At 29.8% G+C, this 22,468-nt stretch overlaps 2 protein-coding genes across 3 annotated transcripts in view; both read right to left on the bottom strand.

Annotated features, from left to right (window-relative positions):
* Positions 1-5,815: 5,815 nt before the first annotated feature.
* LOC123293250 (sulfur carrier protein adenylyltransferase) lies at positions 5,816-8,755 on the bottom strand. Its single transcript, XM_044874008.1, has 8 exons — positions 8,631-8,755; positions 8,470-8,572; positions 8,314-8,406; positions 8,115-8,235; positions 7,458-7,759; positions 6,819-7,057; positions 6,033-6,279; positions 5,816-5,976 (listed from the first exon to the last, which is right to left on the bottom strand). The coding sequence occupies exons 1-8, from the start codon at positions 8,718-8,720 to the stop codon at positions 5,825-5,827; spliced, it is 1,347 nt and encodes a 448-aa protein (XP_044729943.1). The 5' UTR covers positions 8,721-8,755; the 3' UTR covers positions 5,816-5,824.
* A 7,190-nt stretch (positions 8,756-15,945) lies between these two features.
* Positions 15,946-22,468, bottom strand: part of LOC123293867 (teneurin-m) — a 546,253-nt gene continuing 539,730 nt past the window's right edge. For both annotated transcript variants that reach the window (XM_044874826.1, XM_044874827.1), the window contains 2 exons: positions 18,615-22,404; positions 15,946-17,850 (listed from right to left, as the gene is read on the bottom strand). In XM_044874826.1, coding sequence (XP_044730761.1) covers positions 17,113-17,850; positions 18,615-22,404 — 4,528 coding nt within the window. In that variant the 3' untranslated portion in view covers positions 15,946-17,112. The remainder of the gene's footprint in view (positions 17,851-18,614; positions 22,405-22,468) is intronic.

The raw sequence follows: 22,468 nt of genomic DNA, 5'->3' as shown, positions 1-22,468 counted from the left end.
TGTAATTTTTTTTTAAAATAAACTTAAATATATTGAAAAATGAAAAAAATTAACAAATCAGGCCATTTGCGAGAGATTTTAGCCCTACAATGTTTGCAAAAGTACTTTACAAATAAATACAAAAAATATATTTGAAGCAAATTGAAATTTTTATAGAATATTGTTTAGTATTAAAAATAAATTGTTTAATATTAAAGACACATCTTTTTGGTGGGATCAAGAAACGGTTAATCCACAATTTCAACATTCTATGGTATTTGAATTATGCGTATCCGGCGTCATGCCGAAGGAATCTCAGTATGAATTCTGAGATATTTAAAATAAATAACAATGAATACCATTTTATTTCGAAATCCGAAAAAGGAAACAAAATAAACTATTAATTACATTCTCGTGTCTCGTAGCCTTTTAAAATATCTCAATCATTATAGTTATATGTGTTATTCATATATTAACAGACTATGCGCATCAAATATGTTCTATTAACAAGAATTTAAAACCATTTTTAAATAAAATATTCAATATCTATATATTTTTATAATATTTATATATTATGCTAATTTATTTCAATACATTTTTTCCTTTAATTGGCAAATAAATTCATCTTCGATCCACATATTTTTATATACTATTATTGATGTACCTAATCAAAATTTAATAAAAAATAGATACGTGAAAAAAATACACATAACTTGGGAAATTCGAATACCGAACCTCTACACCCTCGATCTGATTCATTTCATACGATTTGTCAAAAAAAATTTTGCTATTATTAGACTGTCAGCCAACAACACTTTCCATTGTCTAATAAAGCAAAATCTGTCATTGATATAGGTATTTATTTAAATGTAAAAACGACGATTGGCACTAATTTCCAATTCCCATCCTGGCAATTAAGGACAGCGGGTTAGAAAAAAAGCTCATATTCGTCACTTCTAAGAAATAGAGAAAAATTTGAACTAGCACGTTATTTGTTACTTTATAAAGAATATTGTTCTAATTTATATTTTCCTCTATCCCTTACCAGCTACGAATTTTTTAGCTCACTGCGCTTAATTAGTATCCAGAGTAGGAGTTGGAAATTAGTGCCAAACATATTATTTTACATTTAATGCCTGTATCAAAATCAATGTCAAACATTAATATATAGGACAATCGAAGATGTTGTTAACTGCCTGACTATATGGTTTAATTACGTGGTAAATGTGTCAATTAGTCACAAGACCTTCATCTTTTATTTTATTTTGTTCTTCCATGATACTCGAAATAAAAAGTTGGATTTTTTAAAAGATTTTATTTAAGTGTCTAAAAGTGTATCATGCTTCGAAATACTGATTGTAGAAATAAAGTTCGCCCCTTAACATATTAAATTATACGATTTACTCCCGTAAATGAATATATAATTGTTCACAAGTTTTGCTAAAAATAATACAAACGAAAGAACAAAGACGAAATACGGAAAAAAGATTTTTATATACGCCCGTGAGATAAGAATTACTTCTCCACTCATTTTGTGTGTGATAAATAGTTTATTACCGCACGCATTTTCAACAAATCAATTTAACCAAATTATTATCAGAATCTAAACTAAATAACAAGTTACCATAGTAACTCCTTTTTTTTCTAGTTTTCTCATTAACTGATGACATATTTTAAATTATAATTACCGTCTATTTTCACATTTTAAAGACGTAGGTAAAGTTTTGTAGCATATATGTCCGATAACGCGTTATTAACTATTTTTTTTTGCATTTTAACTTTATTTTGAGAAATAATTTTTTTCAATCGCAAAATAATTTGTATTTCGGGTTCTAGTAAACCTATAGCTGTCTATTCAGACCAAAAATTTTATTATTTACTGTTAGTTGCATTTCGTTACAATGTCTCTTGATTGAGATATTTCTATCAATTTATAAAATTAATATGTTGATCAAATGTTAAATAATAATAATGTCACCATCGCCTTCAGTGTGATTTATACTACAAGAATCGTCATTTTCCAAAATCAATGGTTCTCAGTTCCGCCGTTTCTCACCTGTAATGTTTAAAATTTTGGTATGTAGGTACATTCAGATACTCTTTATAAAATGCAATCTTTAATTGATGTTTAAATTAAAATATTTATTTAGTTCTTTAATGATATTTTAACAAGTAAGCATGGTAATTAGTATTGATAAAACACGAAATGAAGTCCTAGAAATACATTCATTTAACAATTGACTTAAAAAGTCATAATTAAATTATGTTATTTTAAATGTTCGTCCCAAGTTAGGAATAGTACAATACTTTTGTAAACGTGGTTTGATTAGATTATAACAAGATTAGAAGCACGAAAAATTCTCTAGGTCATTCCAAATTTATTAAAAAAATAAAAACTTGATAAATGCATGTAGACAAACCTGTATTTGTTGAGAAAATTTAATTTGTACCAGGCCTTTCATTCATATATATACTCCATTAACAATCAGAAATTTGCCGACATTCTTAAATCCCTTCCTGTAGTTTCACTATCCAGGAGTTTCACCTTTAAAACGAACCGACCTTATTCGAAAATATATATTGATAAATTTCATTATTAAATTTTTAAATTAGGGTTTATTTCATTTAAACGGACAAAATTTAATGTGAAATTTAGCAGCAATATTACAATTTAATACGTAATCAAAACTTGATACGTATATAATTGTAATAGTTTTAATCAAAAAAGTACCACCCTATTTTAATTAAATAAATACTTTTTATACTTTTTATAAACTCACAGCTGAGCTCTACTCTTTTTCTCAATTTCAATTTTGTCCTCCTTCTTTGTTGGTGTTTTTTCTTTTGCTTCTTTTTCTATCATTAAAACTTGACTTGGAGCCATTCTTGAAGTAACCATTGATAACTTTTCTTCAATTTCTTGAAAATTTCCGGCAACACTTCGTTTGGTTGAAAGTATTTCCTGGCCTTCTTCGTAATCTTTTGACGTTATTGATATTGAAGTTCCAATTGGTTTCGATTTATAATCGACTTTCTTGGAGTCATCATGTATAATACTTATTATACCACTGATTACATCCTCTTTCGAATGCATGTCATCTGTTTCAATGTGTGACTGTACACTTTCTGGTTGTTTTGCTATTGCATCGTCCCTACCATGAATTTTATCTCTAGCATCTAAGCTTAATGGTTCTAATTGTATTCCTTCTTTCTCTGTACCATCTGCAAGTTGTTCTTTCTTTTCAATTATTGAATCTTTCACAATATTCATTTGATCGACAATTGTTTCTATTGGTACAACGGTTTCTTTGGCTTCGTCCGCATATAAGTCTATTAGATTTTCTACTTTGGGTTCTAATTGCTTTGCCTTAATTTCATTTTCTCTTGGCTCTACTAGTTTATCTAATTTTGGCTCAACTATATCTACTTTCAGCTCTCTCATTTTACCTGCTTTTGGTTCAACTACTTTATCCGTTCTTGGCTCTAATAATTTATCCTGTTCTGGCTCTACTAGTTTATCCGCTTTTGGCTGCACTAACTGATCTATTTTTGGCTCGACTATTTCTTCTAGCTTTTGTTCCTCTATTTTCTTTACAATTTCTTCTTTTGCTTTTATTTCCATCGTATCTAATTTTGTTTCGACTATTTGTGGTTCTTTTGTTTCTTTGATTCCCACTACATTATGTTCTTTCACACTTTGAACTGCTGATAGAACAGGTTCTGTCTTTTTACTTAAATAATCATAAACCTCAAGAACTGAAGGTTTAGATCGTTTGGGTCTTTCAAAACCCCTACCTGGCGTTGTTAAAGTTTCATTTGCTTTCCTTACATAATCTGCATCTCCCAGGAATTTTAATGAAATAATTGGTTTCAAATCAATAGTGAGTTCATATATAAAAGGTACCCCTGTTGGAATATTATATTCCATTATTTTTTCATCTGATATTCTATCTATAGCTTTTATTATAGCGCGTAAACTATTCATATGACCAACGATAAGAATGTGTTTACCATTTGCAACTCTCGGTGCAATAATATCATTCCAATAAGGTAACGTTCTTTCAATAGCTTGTTGTAAACTTTCAGTTATTGGAAAGTCTTCTTCTGAAGGGCCCCCTTTATATATAGGATCTTCCAAAATTCGATTGTAATAAGGATTATCTTTTGTAATTTCAGGTGGAGGAATGTCATAAGCTCGTCGCCACAATTTTATTTGTTCCTCGCCATATTTTCGAATAGATTCACCTTTACTAAGTCCCGTTAATGCTCCATAATGACGAGAATTTAAACGCCAAGATTTGTAAACTGGTATATCAGGCTGCTTTAATATATCCAACAAAATGTCTACGGTTTTCCCAGCTCGTCTTAATACAGATGTGTATACTTCATCAAAAACATATCCATCTCCTTTTAATATTTGACCTGCTTTTTCTGCTTCTCTTTCCCCTTCACGAGTTATATCTGAATCATACCAGCCGCAGTATATGTTTTTATGAATCCATTCGCTTTCACCGTGACGTAAAAACACTACTGTGTTTTTCTTAACATCTTTTATTGTTGCTTCTGCCATTTTATAAATTTACAATTTTTTTCAGTTTTTTGTTGGTATTTTTATTTCTTGGTGTTGTATGTTGTATACTTTTACTTATAAAAAGTATAAAAAATATCTAGGTATTAAAACATAATTATAAAAGATAGTATAAAAAATAACTATGAAAACATAATTTTGAAAGAACTGGCATCAAATATTTCAGTTGTTTCCATTTTAATTATATTTTAAATTGTTACCACCGATACCTATGATGTACTTTTCAAATGAAATGAAAATGTGCAAAATTAAAATTTATTGTACTTTTATGTAGGTATATACAAATATTTCAAAAGAGATGACGATTTTACCCAAGTTGATTCTCTATATACGGTTATAATAGGCGGACAAAGGAGCATTTTCCCACTGGGCCGCCAATTAGGCCCGGATTTACCGCACATATAATGTAGGCCTCGGCAAAAATTGAGGTTGGGCTAATTTTGGCATGAATCAGTGGCCACGTGGTCCTAGCGACAAAAAGTCGACTGTAGGATCGTGAAGACTCGTCTTTATTGATAGATTTTGCCCATTGGGCCTTTTTCCTTAAATCCGCCACATTTTCGAACCGAGATAACAGCGCTACGATCGATTTAGCTGTCTCCTTTATCTACTACGCTTTCTGCCAATACTCCCGCTAAATTGAATATCATTTTCAACTTAATATTTAATTGAAATTATTTTATCATTCAATATAGCGTCGATTTCTTAATTGTTTTTTTCAGGAATTCAACTTTATGTGATTTATGCATCATGTTAAGCTAAATAATAACTAATCTTATGAAATGAGAAGACATCTTTTAGTGACAATTGATAGTCCGATATCGATGTTTTTTACCAACATCGCCTATCTCTATACTTTTCTAAAATATTGCTAGCTAGCTAGCAGTTTGACTAAGAATATTAGATAAACATTTTAGCTTGACGAAATATCTTTAGTGTCATCACCGAATGATAACTATAGAAAAAATGCATAAACTGTAGATGCTGTGTCAAAATATATTAGTGCGCTTTTGAGGAACAATTTTCAATCAAATAATGGAAAATTAAACACCTGCTCTTAAGAATAAATTTCTTTTGTGATTTAAAGATATTGTGACTTGATAAATTTTTCAAATATTTTTTTAATCATCACATTTTCTTGGACCTACCGCTTTAACGAGAATTTACTGTACAACAATTGCAAAAATTAAACTAATTATTTTCCAAACTTTATTTAAAATTATTAAAATATTAACAACCATAGCATTATAAAAACAATTAATATAAAGGGAACGAGTTATCAATGTATTCATTCCACGCATACAAACCTCCTGCTATATCAAAAAATGACAAATTCTTGTTCGAATTATTTTCATTTAATATTTGAACAGCTTTTTGTGAGTCATTGCCACAACGACATAAAACTAAAACTATAATAAGATTTTTTAATTAAATATTTAAAGTAAATTAATTCAAAAATACCTACTTGATACAGAGTTTATTTCTTTTTTGAACCTATCTTCCAGATCTTTAAAACATTTATCACGATTTGCTTTTGAACATAATTCTTTTAGAGTTATATTAATTGAGTTTGGTAGATGACACATTTCAAATTCGACCTTTGGGCGAACGTCTAATATTAGATACTTTTTGTTAATTTTATTCCATTCAACTAATTCTTGAACGGTTACTCTTTGATCACTAGGTAAAATCACTATTGGAGGGTAATTTGCCTAAAAAAATTATCGATTTTAAATAAATAAAAAAAATTAACGAAATTTTGCAGATACACTGCTTCACAAAAAACCGGTAAATATTAAGGCTAAAGTTACACAAGTATGGGCATACCAAAAGAGGGCTAAGACTGCGCTGGATCTGGACTTTTATACTATGTTAATACATTTAGCTGGTTATTCGTGTGCCTAAGTACTCATATCCCAAATAACTCAATTTGATATTTGGAAATACAAACTTCAAATTTAATTTCGCCTGATGTTTTTAACGATATGGGTTAATAATTAAAAGAAAATAAAACCTAAAAAGGATAAAATACAAGAAAGCATTTTTTTTAAATGAGAGAATTTTAAATTTCGAATAACAAAAAACTTATTTCTGATTACTGGATAAATCAGTTTTAGAATATGAGGTTTTTGCTTTACTGAATTGGATAACAATACCAGGAGTCTTTAGGGTATACTTTAAATCAAGTTTGCTCAATTGCTCAAGTTTGCGTCAATTGAAATATTTAGTAATTGAGCTTAAATTAACTTACAATAGTTTCTTGGCTATCCAATCCACACCATTCCTCATACTCTGGCAATGAAGATAGCTTTATTATAGATTTACTGCTACATACAGAGCAGTCAGGTTTTGGTGTTCGCAAATTTAAATGACGAAATCGACAATTAGAACCATCAAATATTGTTAATTTTTGAAAATCGGTTTCTAAGGTTTTGCCAATTATGATTTTTAACGCTTCAAGCGACTGGAGAACACCAATTATACCAGGAACTGGAAGTTAAATTAAAATTTTAGCTTAAAGTTTTTAAATTATGGAAAAAAACCCATGACAAAACTGTGATAGTGTGCTAATCTCAAATCCGAAATTAATTTTTCTCTTTGTGCTACAGCTATTTTGCAAATTAAGACTTTAAATTTTCATTTGCATATAAAATTTGCAATATTTAGTTTAAGATAATAAAGTAGAGTTCCTGATAATCGATCTATTCACAATATGAATTTTTTTTGTGAACTCTAGAAAAAGCCTCAACTACAAAAAAATTAAAACTGTACCCACACTAAAGGTCAGATTTGAAATCTGAGATGCAAAAATATATAAATATTTTTAAATTTCAAGCAACAGAAATGAAAAAATATTGCTTCTTAATATAATCTTTGTTAGCATACATACTTGATCCTAAAACGCCATCTTCATTACATGATCCGACGCATTCTCTCGACGGTGGTGAAGGAAACAAACATCTATAACACGATGTTTTCCCTGGAATACACACAAGCAATTGTCCTTCAAATTTAATAGCATTTCCAGCTACTAATGGTTTGTTTAAAAGTACGCATACATCATTTACAAGATATCTGGTTGGAACATTATCAGTACAATCGAGGATCACATCAAAATTATGAAATATTTCGGCACAATTCATACGAGTTAATTTTTCTTGTATACGAACACAATTTAAATTTTTATTCATACTAAAAAACGAATTTGCTTAATTTAAAAAGGCTTTAAAAAATAATCATACCCAGTTCAGGCTGGAAACGATCATCGGTTTATCAATATTTTATTTTTAAAGAAGTTATCCCACGATACCAAACCCTTCTCAGAGATTGTAGATTTTTTTATCTAAATACATGACACGCTAATAAATACGTATATCTTTACTTTAAAGAAAACGATCATCAAATTTTCTAGAATTTTTTATAATCTAAATATTTTTCGCTCGTCATTTTGAAACCACTTACGAAGTACATGCCAGATGTTTATTCTTATCAATACAATCTTAAAGAATCAAAACTTTTTCCCCGAATATTAAATAAGTGGGTATACCTTAATAATTTTTTAAATGCCACATCAACTTTTGGTAAATGTAAATCGACTTCATTGTAAAGTATTTGTCGATGTAAATTTGATATACTAACAACATCACTGTCTACAAGGCCAAGTGTTCCTAAAAATATTAACAATAATGACATATTACAAAATAACTAGCATGACATCTAAATTTCCTTTAAACTATTTACTTTACCAATGCCAGCGGCAACTAGGTACTGTGCTGCAGGACATCCTAATCCTCCTGCACCCACGACCAGTACTTTGGCTGATGTAATTCTTTTTTGTCCTAAAAGGTGTTAATAATTCATAATTGTGCTCTTTCGTCGCCACCACTAACTAACAAACAAACCTTCTATTCCAATCTCCGGTAAAATTATTTGTCGACAATATTTTTCAATTTCATGTTTTTCAAAATTATCTGAATAAGAAGTTCTTAATTTGTTGTTCTCATCCTACAAAATTACAATTATGTTAAGAATTCAAAATGAAATATTTGAATGTATATTTTACATTTGATTTTAAAATTCTTAATTCATTTTCTTTTATTTGTAATTTTTGTTTTAGTTCTTGTATTTCTTTTTCAAGTTCTTCTATACTCATTATAACAAATTGATGTTTAAAGTAAACACAAATATCGTAATGAAAATTAAAATTTTGAAACAAGCTTCTCTGTTTTGAAGTTTCGAGGTTAACTCTGTTTATCTTTTATTGATGTTATCATGAAGGTTATAAAGAAGGAGAACGATCGCAATAGAAAATATTGTCCCCAATATTTTGAAAAAATAAGTGAGGCGCTGGGATCGCTAAGTTGTATCATTAAATGCGGGCTGTTGTGCGCTAATATACTACTTACCGACGACAGCGCGGCTGGTGGCTGAAAATGAACTATAAATTCTACAAATTTTCAGGGACAGGTGCGCTAAATTAGACAATATTTTCTATTGCGATCGTTCTCCTTCTTTATAACCTTCATGGATGTTATAATGTTTGAATTAGAAATCATTGTTATCGGTATTCGTGCAAAAATTTACCAAATTGTTCTCACTAGTGGTGTTTAGAGCATAGACTTATACTACATATAGACCGACCATACATACTGTATTAAAAAATATCTAGGCAGATTTACGACAACATTATTTTTGACTAAGTAAGGCGAAATAAAATGGAAGTTCGTCAAGATACCTCGTTAGGTTTTGTTATTCCGTACATCCTCCTGTCAATCAAATTGAAAATACAATGTGGAAAAGTTATGTACCGGTGCTAACATTTTTTTCTTCAAATTTTGGAAAATTAATGTCTTGCTTGCTTATAACATAGCTACCTACACCCCAATATAATAATTAAGTGGTCGAATAATATCCAAACGAAATTCAACTTATTAATCAACATTTTTCTAATAAAATTATAATAAACTCACATCATCATCGATTTCCTGCAGACAATTGGAGATCCATTATTTCACGGGTTGTGATACCTTCGTCAAGCCACTCGTATACATGGAAATGTGCCGATTGCTTATTTTTTTTTAACGCTTGCTATAAATGCATTACGTTTGTACATACAATATAACTTTTTGTGACTCAACACAAAATATATTGATATGTTCTCTGCTAATAAGGACTTTTCATTTAAAAAATGATTCTTTTTTGTTTCGGACAGTTGTCAATCAAGTAAAGATATATTTCACATATCCTCTATTTTTGTCAAAAAGTGCAGTTTGATAAATATAAAATATATTAGATTTTCTTTAGTTGAATAGTTGTTTTGGCAACTGTTCGAAACAAAAGCAAATCGATGATAAGGCCTTTAAAAATATAATAATTATAAATACACAAAAAAACACAAAATGGAAAACACAAAATTTGTTGAGATAAATTTGGTTAAAAGGGGTGTTGCTTGACGGACCTACTGTTGGGCTGAAAAAGACCATATATATATAAATTATTATGTAATACTACTATATTGCCAACGCCCTATGTTCGTTCTTCTACTTTGTACGTTATGCGCGTGCATAGGAATATAGGTAACATAAATGGTTAAGCTAAACGCACCTTTACACCAACATCTCAATCTAGTGATGGAAAATTTTATAAGACAAGGGTTTATTAGTTTCTTAAGCCTTTGCATTATCGAAATAAGACCTATTCATATAAATAATGTGAAAATGAAATTATTAATTAAAAAAATTACTTAAATATACTTTAGATTAATTATATTATTTCATTTATATATGAATTTGTGGCAAAAAAAAAAAAAATAATAATAATAATAATAATGCAACTTCTCTATTATGAGAAAGTGCCTTACACAAAAACTCACAATGCGGTGCCCCATATTTAGTAACCGGATATGTTTTGCGGTAACTAATTATCAAATATACATGGATCATTTAAGTTGCTAATATGATTTTTTTGGATGTGAAGGAAAAATAGTAAAACACAATATACATAATAAAAGAAGACAATATATTCACAATTAATTTATATACATTTACAAAAATTAACTTTATATTTAATGCAGACCATTTGAGTTTTGGCTCAGTATCAGGCCTGGGCAACAAAAGCCCTACGCAACAATTGCACATGATGATTAGTTTAAATTTATTTATTTATATTTTTTTTATTATTAAGACGTATATAAGTTACAAAGTATTGCTTTCTTTGTTTAGTCACTTGTTGCAAAAATATCACTTGCCGTATTTCAGTGAGGTATTTAAAAATAAAATCAACATAAAATAATAATAATTTTGTTTTCTCACTGACATTCTCATTTTTCATATCACCTGAACATTCCCTACCGTATAACAAGAGTTGTATAAAAATTATACAAGAGAGATATAATTTATTTTGAATTAATTAATGAGAATTGATAGTTTATTACTAATAATAATAATTAATAATAATAATAATAATTGATTTATATATAAAATGTTATATTGCATTTGAACAGATTTTTAAGTGAGTCTATAAGTCGTTCAAACTAAAATGAGACTGAATAAGAGAGAGTGTAGACGTGTTTCTATGTGTACTTCTGTTAAAGCAATGTCAATCCGCTCTTTGTTCGTTAGTTTTTTTTTTTTTTGAACGAAGTTTCTAAATTGGAACGAAGGTCCTTAATCTGGCTTGCCAAGACCATTTACATCCAAAACTAGTTATGCCTATGTGTATGCATAACTAGTTCTGGATGTAAAGGAACTTCGTTCCTAAAGGGGGTCCCACGACCGCAATCTTTTTTTTGTGGTTTTTGTACAGCTTTAGAAGTTTGGGTATTTATTTTGCCTTCTGTATGAAAATCTGATCACTTAATTCGTAATTTGAATTTTTCAATAATTTTTTATGGGACGTCAGTTGAAAAAATTTCTCTTTCAAATATATATTCATCTAACTAGCATGAATTGACTCAAATCATAAAGATGCTTTCTCGTTTGAAAAACAAAGTAAGAAAAGTTTTTACAATGAAAGCCGTCGTTAAATGAAAATTGTTCCGATAAGAGTTTTCATTTTAAATTGTGCGCAATTTGTAAGTATAAAATTAACAGCTGTTATACTTTTTGGGCAGTTTGAAAAGTTCATTCCGCTTAAAAAAACATCCAGCACTACGATGAAAGTGTTAAAAGAAGAGGAATTCGCAAAACATAGCAACAATGATGGAAAAATGTGAGAAAAACTTTTTAAGATAAATTTATAATTGCATTCAACTATCATTCGTGAAGTTTGTGCAAAGTTCAATGCCCAAGAACCAACTTCTAGCATAAAACTAATTTTAATTCTAAGTACATAAATTGTGTAGGCCTTTTCATCGCATGTCATAAGCGCAAGTGCAGAATTTATTTTTCCAGACTGACAGCAATAAGTTGGACTTATATTGAAGATATTTTTTATTCATTTTATCACATTGGTTATAAATTATTTAGTCCGAAACAAAAGTGATCATGATTTTAAAATGAACAGGTCTATTCTACTAAGTTAGCATAAGATAGGTAAGTATCCATTGTGCCAACACGGCCAACATAGATAAAATACAACAGAAACAACACATGTGTTAACAAATTTATAAACTCTGGTAACATAACAATATTAAAGTTGGTAGGATTAAATTTAATAATTGTGAAACTAGAAAATTCTATAATAAAATACCTACTTATGTTTTATCCAAGTAGCTAGTGTGTATTTCGCAACCAACTAGCTTAATTATCCGTTCAATTAACAGCCTAGCTTTTTTACTAAACGGCGCCGTTCAACTAGCGACCTGAATGATATCCTGACCTTAGACCAATTATATAATAGGGTGACCATTTTACAAAAAAGATTAAATATCTGATATTAGAAATTGTTTATTTAAGTAATTTCAAATATTGCCGACGCCATTGAAGGTGTGTTGTTTCGGCGCCAAGTGATAGAAAATGGAACTAAATTTAAATTATGAGACAGTAGTTAAACGTTATTGACCTAAGTCATTTGATTTAAGGCCGCCAGTAGAACGGCGCTGTTTATTAAAAAGTATCCTCCCTAACTAACAAAAGTTTGACCGATTTCTTTCGAAAGTCTAAGGTGATACTCTTAACTAAAAATTTAAATTCTCCATAGGTTTTTCAAATTGGTCTCTTAAAATCCCTAAAACTGAAAATCTTTAAATTATTGGAATTTTGTTATTGCGAGTTAAAAAAATGTTATTTTTTCTGGTTTTTGTAAGTTTTGAATTTTCATTCTACTAAAAAATTGAATAATCGACTGTAAATTCAATTGTTGGTATTCTGTGGGACTTTTAAATGCCTACAACTTTTGTTTAATTCTATTTCGATAAATGTTACAATTTTACAAATAATATTAAAAAACATTTATTTTCATCTTTTTTAAAACTTTAGTCAAGTTCTTACTTTGTTTCTGCAAACTGAAGTGTAATAAAATTGGTTTTTTGTAAAAATTTCTTGATTGATTTGGAATAATGATATTGGCTTCAAATACGTATGAATCTAAATTGGTGTAAATAATCTAAGGTGTAAAAATTTAACATGGTTTAAAAATTAGAAGCCAAATTATTAAAATCTGTTCAAAATCAAATATTTCATTCTATATTTTGTCCATGTATCATTACAACAGCTGTACCCTACATCATACTCTTTTCTAAAAATATCAAGTGAGCTATTGAAAGAGATTATTTTTTAAAAAATTTGATTTGCTTTTTCATGTTTCTTTTAACGGCGGGTTATTTTAAATAAGTTTTACAAATATTACATTTTTCTAATAATAAATATGTTTTGTATTTAGAACACTATTAGAATATTTGGAGAATAAGTGGTAGAATGTATGTATGCATGTATGTATGTATGTTTTAATAAGTGGATATAAGTTTTTGTAGTATGTACGTTACGTAGACAGAGGTCAGTACTTGCTATTCTAATGATTAATGAACATGCCTGTAGTAATATAGTACATACTGCGCGCGCGCATCTAAAGAGAGGATTTTCTGAATCTGTATAAGAATCATAATTCATAAGCACCAAGGTAATAAGAAGTAGTGTGGACTAAAATTGATAAATTAAGAATAATTATTAATATCAAATAGGTATTTACAAAATAAATCACACAGTTTTAATTTCATTCCATTATGAACTATGAACAATAAAATATATCGACAAATTATTTGAGGGGGAGTTTCAAAAATATGACTTGCCATTGTGTGGAATTTATACTTACTTGTTATTTACGTTTGATTTTGCTTTTATGTTAATTTACGTTCACTTAAAGTGCAATATTTAATCAAACTGGCTCGATTACAATTCAAAAAAACTTTAAAAATCGTAACAGTAGTGAGTTTTACACAGAACTTTGCTTACTTCCTTAATTAAAAACTAAAAATGTATTTAGTCAAAATAATTTTTTTCGTCACATAATATAAATATTGTACAATAAATAAATTGTTGAGTATTGCACTCCAAAATTATTTTCTTTTTTAAACACCAGGTGTCATAAGCAAAACAGTCAGTCGTCAATAGCAAGATCGAGTAACATAATTATTGAATGAAAAAATATTATAAAATCAAAAGTTGAATTTACTCTCTAATGAGCATTTTCGTTTTGGAATTTAAAATTTAAATGATTGACTTCCTGCTTGGAATTATTTGAAAAGTAACAGTAAAAGTTTCATTCAAAATGGCACAGTAAAGTCCTTAATTGGATTGGTTATCGGATCATATAAGAGTTTATCGTTTATACGTTTCTGCGGAACGTATCAAACGTTATTGTAAATTGTCAAAATTATTCCTATACTTTACCACAATTTGTAATGAAGGTTGCACAGAAATTTAGTCAGCGATTACTAAGCCCTTATTAGTCAGTAATTTCCCATTATTGCTAATAATTTTAGCGATTACGGAGATTTGTTTAAATTTTGAATAGTTTTTAGGTTAAGAATCTATTCAGCAAATAATCATATTTCTTCCATACTTCCAATTATAAAATATTAATTAAAACGTTAGACTTTAATATTGCGTGCAGATATTTATTTGAGAAGTTACAAATATAAAAGAAATAGTTTTGGAACTAGATCATTGGTAAATCAAAATGAAAGCGTTATAATTTTATATGATTTTTATTTTTCTCACTGATGCTTAAATTCCGAGTATTGATGATTTATCTTGAGTATAAAATTTTAAGTTAGTTTATTATACTTCGTAACATGATGTTTTATGGTAAATTATTCAAAATGGAATGAAATTTTATATTCTCTATCCATTACTCGTTTTATGATGTATACGGAACACTAATTGTTTATTTACTTTTTTTTTTTTTTAAATGAGTTTTATCAATATTTTTTATTACTTTTTTTTTTTTAATTCTACCAGTCATTATTGAACCTACTATTCATTATACATTTTTGTTTAATTTATGTTTTGATGATAGTCTATTCTCACGCATATTTTTATAACGTAAACACGTTATACAAAAAACGTAAAATATAGAATATATATATTTTATTTATATTATATACTAATAAAATAAATTTTTTATTTTTTTTTCTTTATTATTTTTGATATATGAGATTTGTTCCCGATTTTTTATTTATTTTGATATTAAGAACTTTTTCTTTAAATCTGGTTCTAAAACATTTATCTTGTACGGGATTTTATTTATTTTACATTTAATTGTAATTGATTTTAATTAAACATGCATAGAGCATTTTATTAATTGAATTTTGAGACAAAATTTTATAAAATACATTTATATATAAAAATATAAATACAATTTTTGAAAATAGGTATTTAAAAAAAAGTTATAGATTGATTTCTCATAAACTGAACACACATTACGTATGAAAGTGTATTGATATGAAGTTTTAAACAGTTCAGAATATGAGGGGAAATATTATATTTAAAAAAGTGATCTCATATATCAAAAAACTTGACGAACTATAATACAATTTTACTGCGTCTGCATTGATTATAAAAAAGCTTTCCAATATATTACCTTTTATTTACAAGTAATTATTTTTATTAAAATATCTATTTATAGTTAATACGTTAATGCAACAAACATACTGCGTAAAACGTATTATTTGATATAACAGAAATAAAGATTAATATTTATTCTATTTATTTAAAAAATAATTTATTGTTATGATATGCATAATTTAAGCACTAGAGAAACACAGTAAAAAATGATTGCAAAGCTATCGGAATCATTCAATAAGTTTTTTTTTCATTCACAACTAGCACTAATTTTTAAACATTCACATTAAATAGTATGTTTATAATCATGCGTAAACGTTTTTCAACTAGATTTTCATAAAAATTGTGTAAATTAAAAAAGCTTGAAATTTTCTTCACGTCATCATTTATTTGACCTAAATATTGGTCGAGTATTATAAAAAAAAAAATTAAAAGTTAGATATTATTTCTAACATTTTAACTATCATTCGCCACAGTATCAAAACACAATTAGTCTTTGATTATTACGTATCCGTTGATTTAATTTATACAGGGAGCTCTTTTTTTATCTTCCTACAAGTAAATAACTGGAAAAATAAATATTATCAAACCAAACATCTCATAGTGACTTACAATCTAACTCTATTCTTCAGGGTCATTTAAAAGTTAATTTAGGTTCATGCTGATAAAACTGATAAGATAAGAATCATCCACGTTAAAAAGTTGTTCCTTTCCTGTTTTTGTTGGAAAACTTTCATAAACCAAATACATTCAGCAGAACCTGCATGCGAAATTTCACTTAAAGTTAGGAAGTTTCGATTTTTTATTATACGTTTAATCGTACTAAACTTCGTTTCCTCCGTGTGTTGTTCTTAACCAATCCTAATTAATTAAGAATTAGGATTTAAAAATATTTTTTCAACAATAAAATGATCCTGAAGACCATGGCTAAATTCTAGCTCACCCTTAGAAGTTTTCTTTTGAATCAAACAGATTTTGTTAAAAATATTTTCCGTGATAAAGCTTGTTTTTTAAGTTATTTACTTTTGTCGATTGAAACAAAAACACCCTGTATACCTGTGAATCTCTCAATGTGTTAGACTATACATAGCATAGAAAATAATACGTAGAAAACGTTGAAGCACTGTACTTTCATGATAAAAACGTATCATGTACATCATTTCATGTAAAGTTCAAATGTACCACCCTGTTTAATACAAGGAATAAAAAATAGTATGCTTCATATTTGAATCGAAAAACTATTTCAAATATGTCTTTAAAGATAGGCCCTAAGATTTGATTGCTGTCACACCAAAATATATGTATCTCTACTATTTTGTGTAATTATTACGTGAAATAGAATAAACTATTTAAGATTGGACACTTTAATACTCACACTTTGTTTTTTTTTAAAGAAATTACACTCATCACAAGTTCATTTATAAAAATGCATACTTAAAAATATCACTATTGAAGTATTAATGCAATAAACTGTTCGACTAGTTATAATAATTATTGTGTTAATGGCACAAACTAATTCACAAATGTGTGTTTATTATGTAAAAATCACGAATGGCGATGTAATCGCGGTCTCCTTCCATTACTTTTCCTTCTTTTACGTTTTGTATCACGTTGAAATGCAACATTGCCTGGATCATCAGCAAGCTGTGGATATCGATGTATACTGTGGATATCCACGCCTTCATACCCATCAATGTCACCATGTGATACTAATTCTTCTTTTTCTTCTTCGGTCCAATTTCCACGACCTTGAAGCCCTGCTGCTACTAATTGTTTCTCCATTTCCCATGCTCTTTCAACAGCACGTTTATGTGCGTGTTTTAATATACGATGACGTTCTTGTTCTGGATCTGTTCCATATTTAATGTAAACAGCAGCGTCTTGACTATGCAATCGCAATTCTTTTCCAGTTCCAGTACCATGCTCTGATGTTTCATGTTTTGATACGTTAAATAATCCTGCTATTCTTTGCAATTCTTCATAGTCGTCACGTATTTTTAATGCATTGTCTTTGACAAAGTAAAAAACATCTTGGTCGTGGATACTAAAATGTAATTCTAGGAAGAATGAATTGTTGAAGACTGATGTAACAACATCTTGAACCACACTATTTACTCCTTCGACAACACTAACAAGTGCACGACCACCGACTCTTGAAATTAAAACACCTTCGCCAAATACAGATCTTCGATATGCAACTCGTGGTAATAAGTTACGAGTTTTTGGTTCCATTTTCAAAATGGGTTTCGGTACAAATCCAGTATCAGCAAATTTCTCATTTACCTGTAATTAAAAATATAAAAATTAAATAAGTTTAATAAATCAGTAATAATGTAAAGAGAAATTATTGTATCTAATTAGGGTATAAACATAGTATCTATTCATAAACAAGGTATCGAGGCTCCGGATATAAACAAGGTATCTAGGCTCCGGTACTTAAAGCGTTGGAAGTAAAATGACTGTAGAGATACAAGACTGTCAAAAATAATAAAAAACTTAAGGGGTTATATTCACTTGCGAGCGCAAAAGAAATACGTTTTCTTTTGGGAAGGCTTTTTATTTTACATAAATACGAAAAACGTTTATAATTATGAAATTCTTTTTTTTTTGTTTATCTTCGTAAATATTTTCCAGATCAACCTGAAATTTTCAGAGAATATATTTAAATATATGTACGTTCCGGAAATGCAAAATCGATTCTTTGAAAATTTTAACTGATATAACAACTTAAAGAAAGTTTGGTATCGGGAATAATTTAGAAAGAGAACTGAGCGTTAGAGTAAAAGATTAAGTTAGAAATTACATATTTTAAAATGGTACAATTCTTTAAAAAGACGTAGCTGAGTTAGATGTCAAAATACTTTAAGCCCAAGTTTATCTATATGAGTTCTTTAAAATTAGTAAGTAAGTAGGACAAAGAACCACAGATCTCCAAACGAAAGAAAAGCATTTAATGAATCAAATATTTAAATCTAAGCGAATTTAGTTACAGATGAATAAATATTCTGAGAAAAATAAAATTTTCAAATACTTAAGAAATTATTTACCTTATCAATAATACATTGAAGCCCTGACATGACACCAAAATCTGGTGCTAATTGTGGACTGGTTACAGTAGCTTGTGGATGATAAATCATATTGGCTGTGTATTGTGATCCAAGCATTTTCGTCAAATCGTAACCATATAGTTGCAACCAACTATTCAAATCGGTCATATATGTAATATTTTGTTTTTTGTTAATTGGATCATTATTTTGGAACCTGTATATGAATATATCCGTCGGAGTCGTTAATTTCGTAGCTAATTCTTCCCATGTTGGTGTCATCCATTGACCTACTATAGGATCGTATAGTCGCTTATTAAGATAAACTAATCGAGTATTTGGTTCATATAATCCACCATGGAAGTCGACTGGTAAATAGAAATCTGGATTCGAATCTTTAATAATTTTACCAAATGGCGTGCGTCGCATTTCTTTCACTAAATGTCCATTTGTATCAAACAATGCTAATGGTGATCCATTTTGATCTGTGGCAACATAAAATCGTTGTTCTGAAGTTTCAACAGTTATTAGAATATCACGTTGATCGTATAAGAAACGGAAAGTTCTTGTTGTTTTTGGGAAATGTACGTGTGTTATTAAATTTGGATTTGTTGGATTTGAGTAAAAGTATTGGGTGATATTTCCTTTATCATCATTCCATGCAACCATTCGTCCTCGTTCGTCATAATGATACCATGTTTGGAATTTATCACGCTCGAAAGCATGGATCAATTGTCCACGAGCATTATATCGATATCTATGTTCTCCTCGTCGCACCACAAATCCACGATTATCATAATTATTAAATTCTGCATCTCCATATTGTACAACCCGATCGCCACTATCATAACCCAAATTCGTTTTTTCACCTTGTTCAATTACTCCAATTACATTTCCATTTTCATCGTAAACATACTTCCAATTATTTGTTCCTAATACTTCCATCACATGACCATCCGCATTATATGTAATTTTATCCATAGATGAAGTTCGGCCAATTAACAATTTCTGAGATTGTATACGATTTCTCGAATCGTATTCTAATTCCAATCGGTAGACATCAAAAGATTTGATGTTTATTAAAATTGATTTGATTCGCCCGTGATCATCAAAATCGGTAATTGTAAAGAATTGTTTACTTGTATCTTGCATCACGGATCGATTAAAAGTATTTCTATAAATTCTTAAATCACTAATGCCTTCTAACATACCTAAGTTTTGATTATATTTAAGCCTTAATTGTGGTAATTCTTTGCCATTAATATCTACATCAATTCCTGATAGACGTGCATTGCCGTCATATTGATATCTGTAATGGGCATTATCTAAGCCACTTCGACTGCTGAATTTTAATCGTTCATCTTTTATAATGCCTGCATGATATTTGAATTCTTGTTTTAATTCAAAATTGGGCTCAGTAATATCCACACTTTTAACTAAATTCGAGGATTCTTGGTATACATAATGAGTAGAGGATAAACCAGCCAAACTTGTTTCCAATTTACCAGTTTGATCATAAATATATACAACCTTTCCTGATTGGTGAGGGTATATTTTGGCCAAAATCTGTCCATCATCATTGTACAAAATTTCATATGGATGACGATTCATTGGCGAATAATATTGGTATTTAAAGAATCCTAACGAAGTTTGTAATGAAAAAGCATGGATATGACCCCGCGGAGTTGTCAAAGATTGGAGTGCACCAGATTCATCATATTGTAAAAGATAATCACTTCCTCTTGGGGTTGTTACTTTCAAAGGTAAACTGCTAAACATATCCTTGAAAGTATAAATCATCGATGATCCATCTCCGTATCTAATTTCATTAAGTCGACCAGCACGATCGAATCCATAAGTTTCATTTAAGTCACCCCATTTCCAGCTTGTTAACCGACTGTATCGATCGTATTCTAAATCGACACCGGCAAAAATACCATTACGTGGTCCCCATTTCACAGGTCTAGCACTACTGTCATATGAAACATTTAACAATTCAACTCGGTCATCCATAAATACAGCAACAGTCGCTGAATCTCTGTCATATTCCAAAGTTAGAAGATTTTCTCCATTAACACGAAGTTTACGACCAACTTGGGCTACAGCTCTATTTGTGATTGCTTTATTCTTTCCTGATGGCAATCTTCGTGGGAAATATCTCCATTCAAATCGATTTGCTAGATCGCCTCCAACTTCCGTTCGTTGTTTTGCAGGTACTGGATAACTTTCTCCTAATAAGGGATCGATTTCTGTTAATATGGAATATGGAACGGTATCAGTCGTAATAGTATGACCCCAAGGTGTGACACTGGTTACACTACCATCAGCTAAAACTATTGCATGTTGTTGGGCATCTCCAACTTTCGTTGTTACCGATGCACCTTTTATCAACATAGAAACGGGATTTTTATTGTTTTGCCGAACAATTACTTCCGCACCTTTGATGCTTAAGTCAAATGACAAGTTAATCACTTTTCCAGTTGGTGTAACAGCAGTTGTGAGCCGACCAAACTCGTCATAGTTATAGACATAGCTTCGTCCACTGCTGTCAAGTTTAGTTTTTAGCAGTCCGGTTTGTCCATGATATTCAAAAGTAACATTATAATTATCTGGCGTACTTAATTCGTGAAGCATTCTCATTCTTGACATTCTGAGTCTACATTTTTGACCTTTTGTATTTTCAATAGAATTGACAGAGCTTGAATAATCTCGCAATAAAAATACTTTATTACCGGCTGCATCTGTGACAGTACTAAGTTTGCCATTACTTGTATTCACATTGTAAGAGAAAATGTAGTTAGTTTCTCCAGTCAAAATATTTCGAGTGGCAATGTGCTGCCCAAATCGATTAAATATGTATATTTCCTGCGTATCGGGCGAATAAATTTCGTATTCTCTTGTACCACTTGCGTCTGGAATACTTGCCATCACTGATCTTATTCTGTAATTAGCTTGATCTCCAATATGAACTATTCCATCAGGACTAACAGCGACTGCCGATATTGTGTTGAATTTTGCATTGGCAGCAAGGTAATGGTCCGCTTCAAAGCAATCACATCCGCGTTCCAAGCAATTACATTTTGACTCTGCACCAGCATATGCAGATATTTTTCCATCTGTTGTTATAACACGAACTCTATTTATACGTTGGGAATCGCTTTCTGCCACATACAAATTGCCATTTGGCCCAAACGCAATACTCTGAGGCATAACCAATGTTGCATGCGTAGCAAGTTCCATATCAATATTTGTACTTGGAGTTGAACAATGCAAAGGTTGACCAGCAACTACTTTAACTCTACCATCTGGTGCTAATTGTAGTATCATATGATCATCAATTATGTGTAATGAATTATCTAATGGACTTATTGATAATTCTGTTGGCCACCGTAAATGTACTTCTTCCACATTTAGAGTACCCTCACAAGGTATTGGTTTCCAGTGAGATTTATGCATGTGATTTCCAATGACGGTATTTATGATTCCATCTCTGTCGATCATTCGAATATTTGTACCATCAGCGAAATATAAAACATTATCAGCAGAGACGGCTACTCCTTTCGGATATGCTAATTTTGCATCTCTAGCTAATGCACCATCACCACAATGCGCTTCATCTCCGGGCAAGCACCGTTCGCCTGATCCAACGACTGTTTCCCAGTTATGATCTGGATCTGAATAATCGTCCACATTTCTGACCTTGATAATTTGATGTGATTCTGGATCAGATATGTAAAGTGTTCCGTGTAATGGACTTAAAGCCAGATGGTATCGATAAGAAACTCTGGTAGCACTGAAATAAAGACATTTTTATTAGTAAAGCGAAATACAGTAGTGGTGGGAAGTTATGAATAAGA

The sequence above is a fragment of the Chrysoperla carnea genome, chromosome 2, assembly GCF_905475395.1.
Source record: "Chrysoperla carnea chromosome 2, inChrCarn1.1, whole genome shotgun sequence".
NCBI lineage: Eukaryota > Metazoa > Arthropoda > Insecta > Neuroptera > Chrysopidae > Chrysoperla > Chrysoperla carnea.
This window is presented reverse-complemented; position numbering and strand designations above follow the sequence as displayed.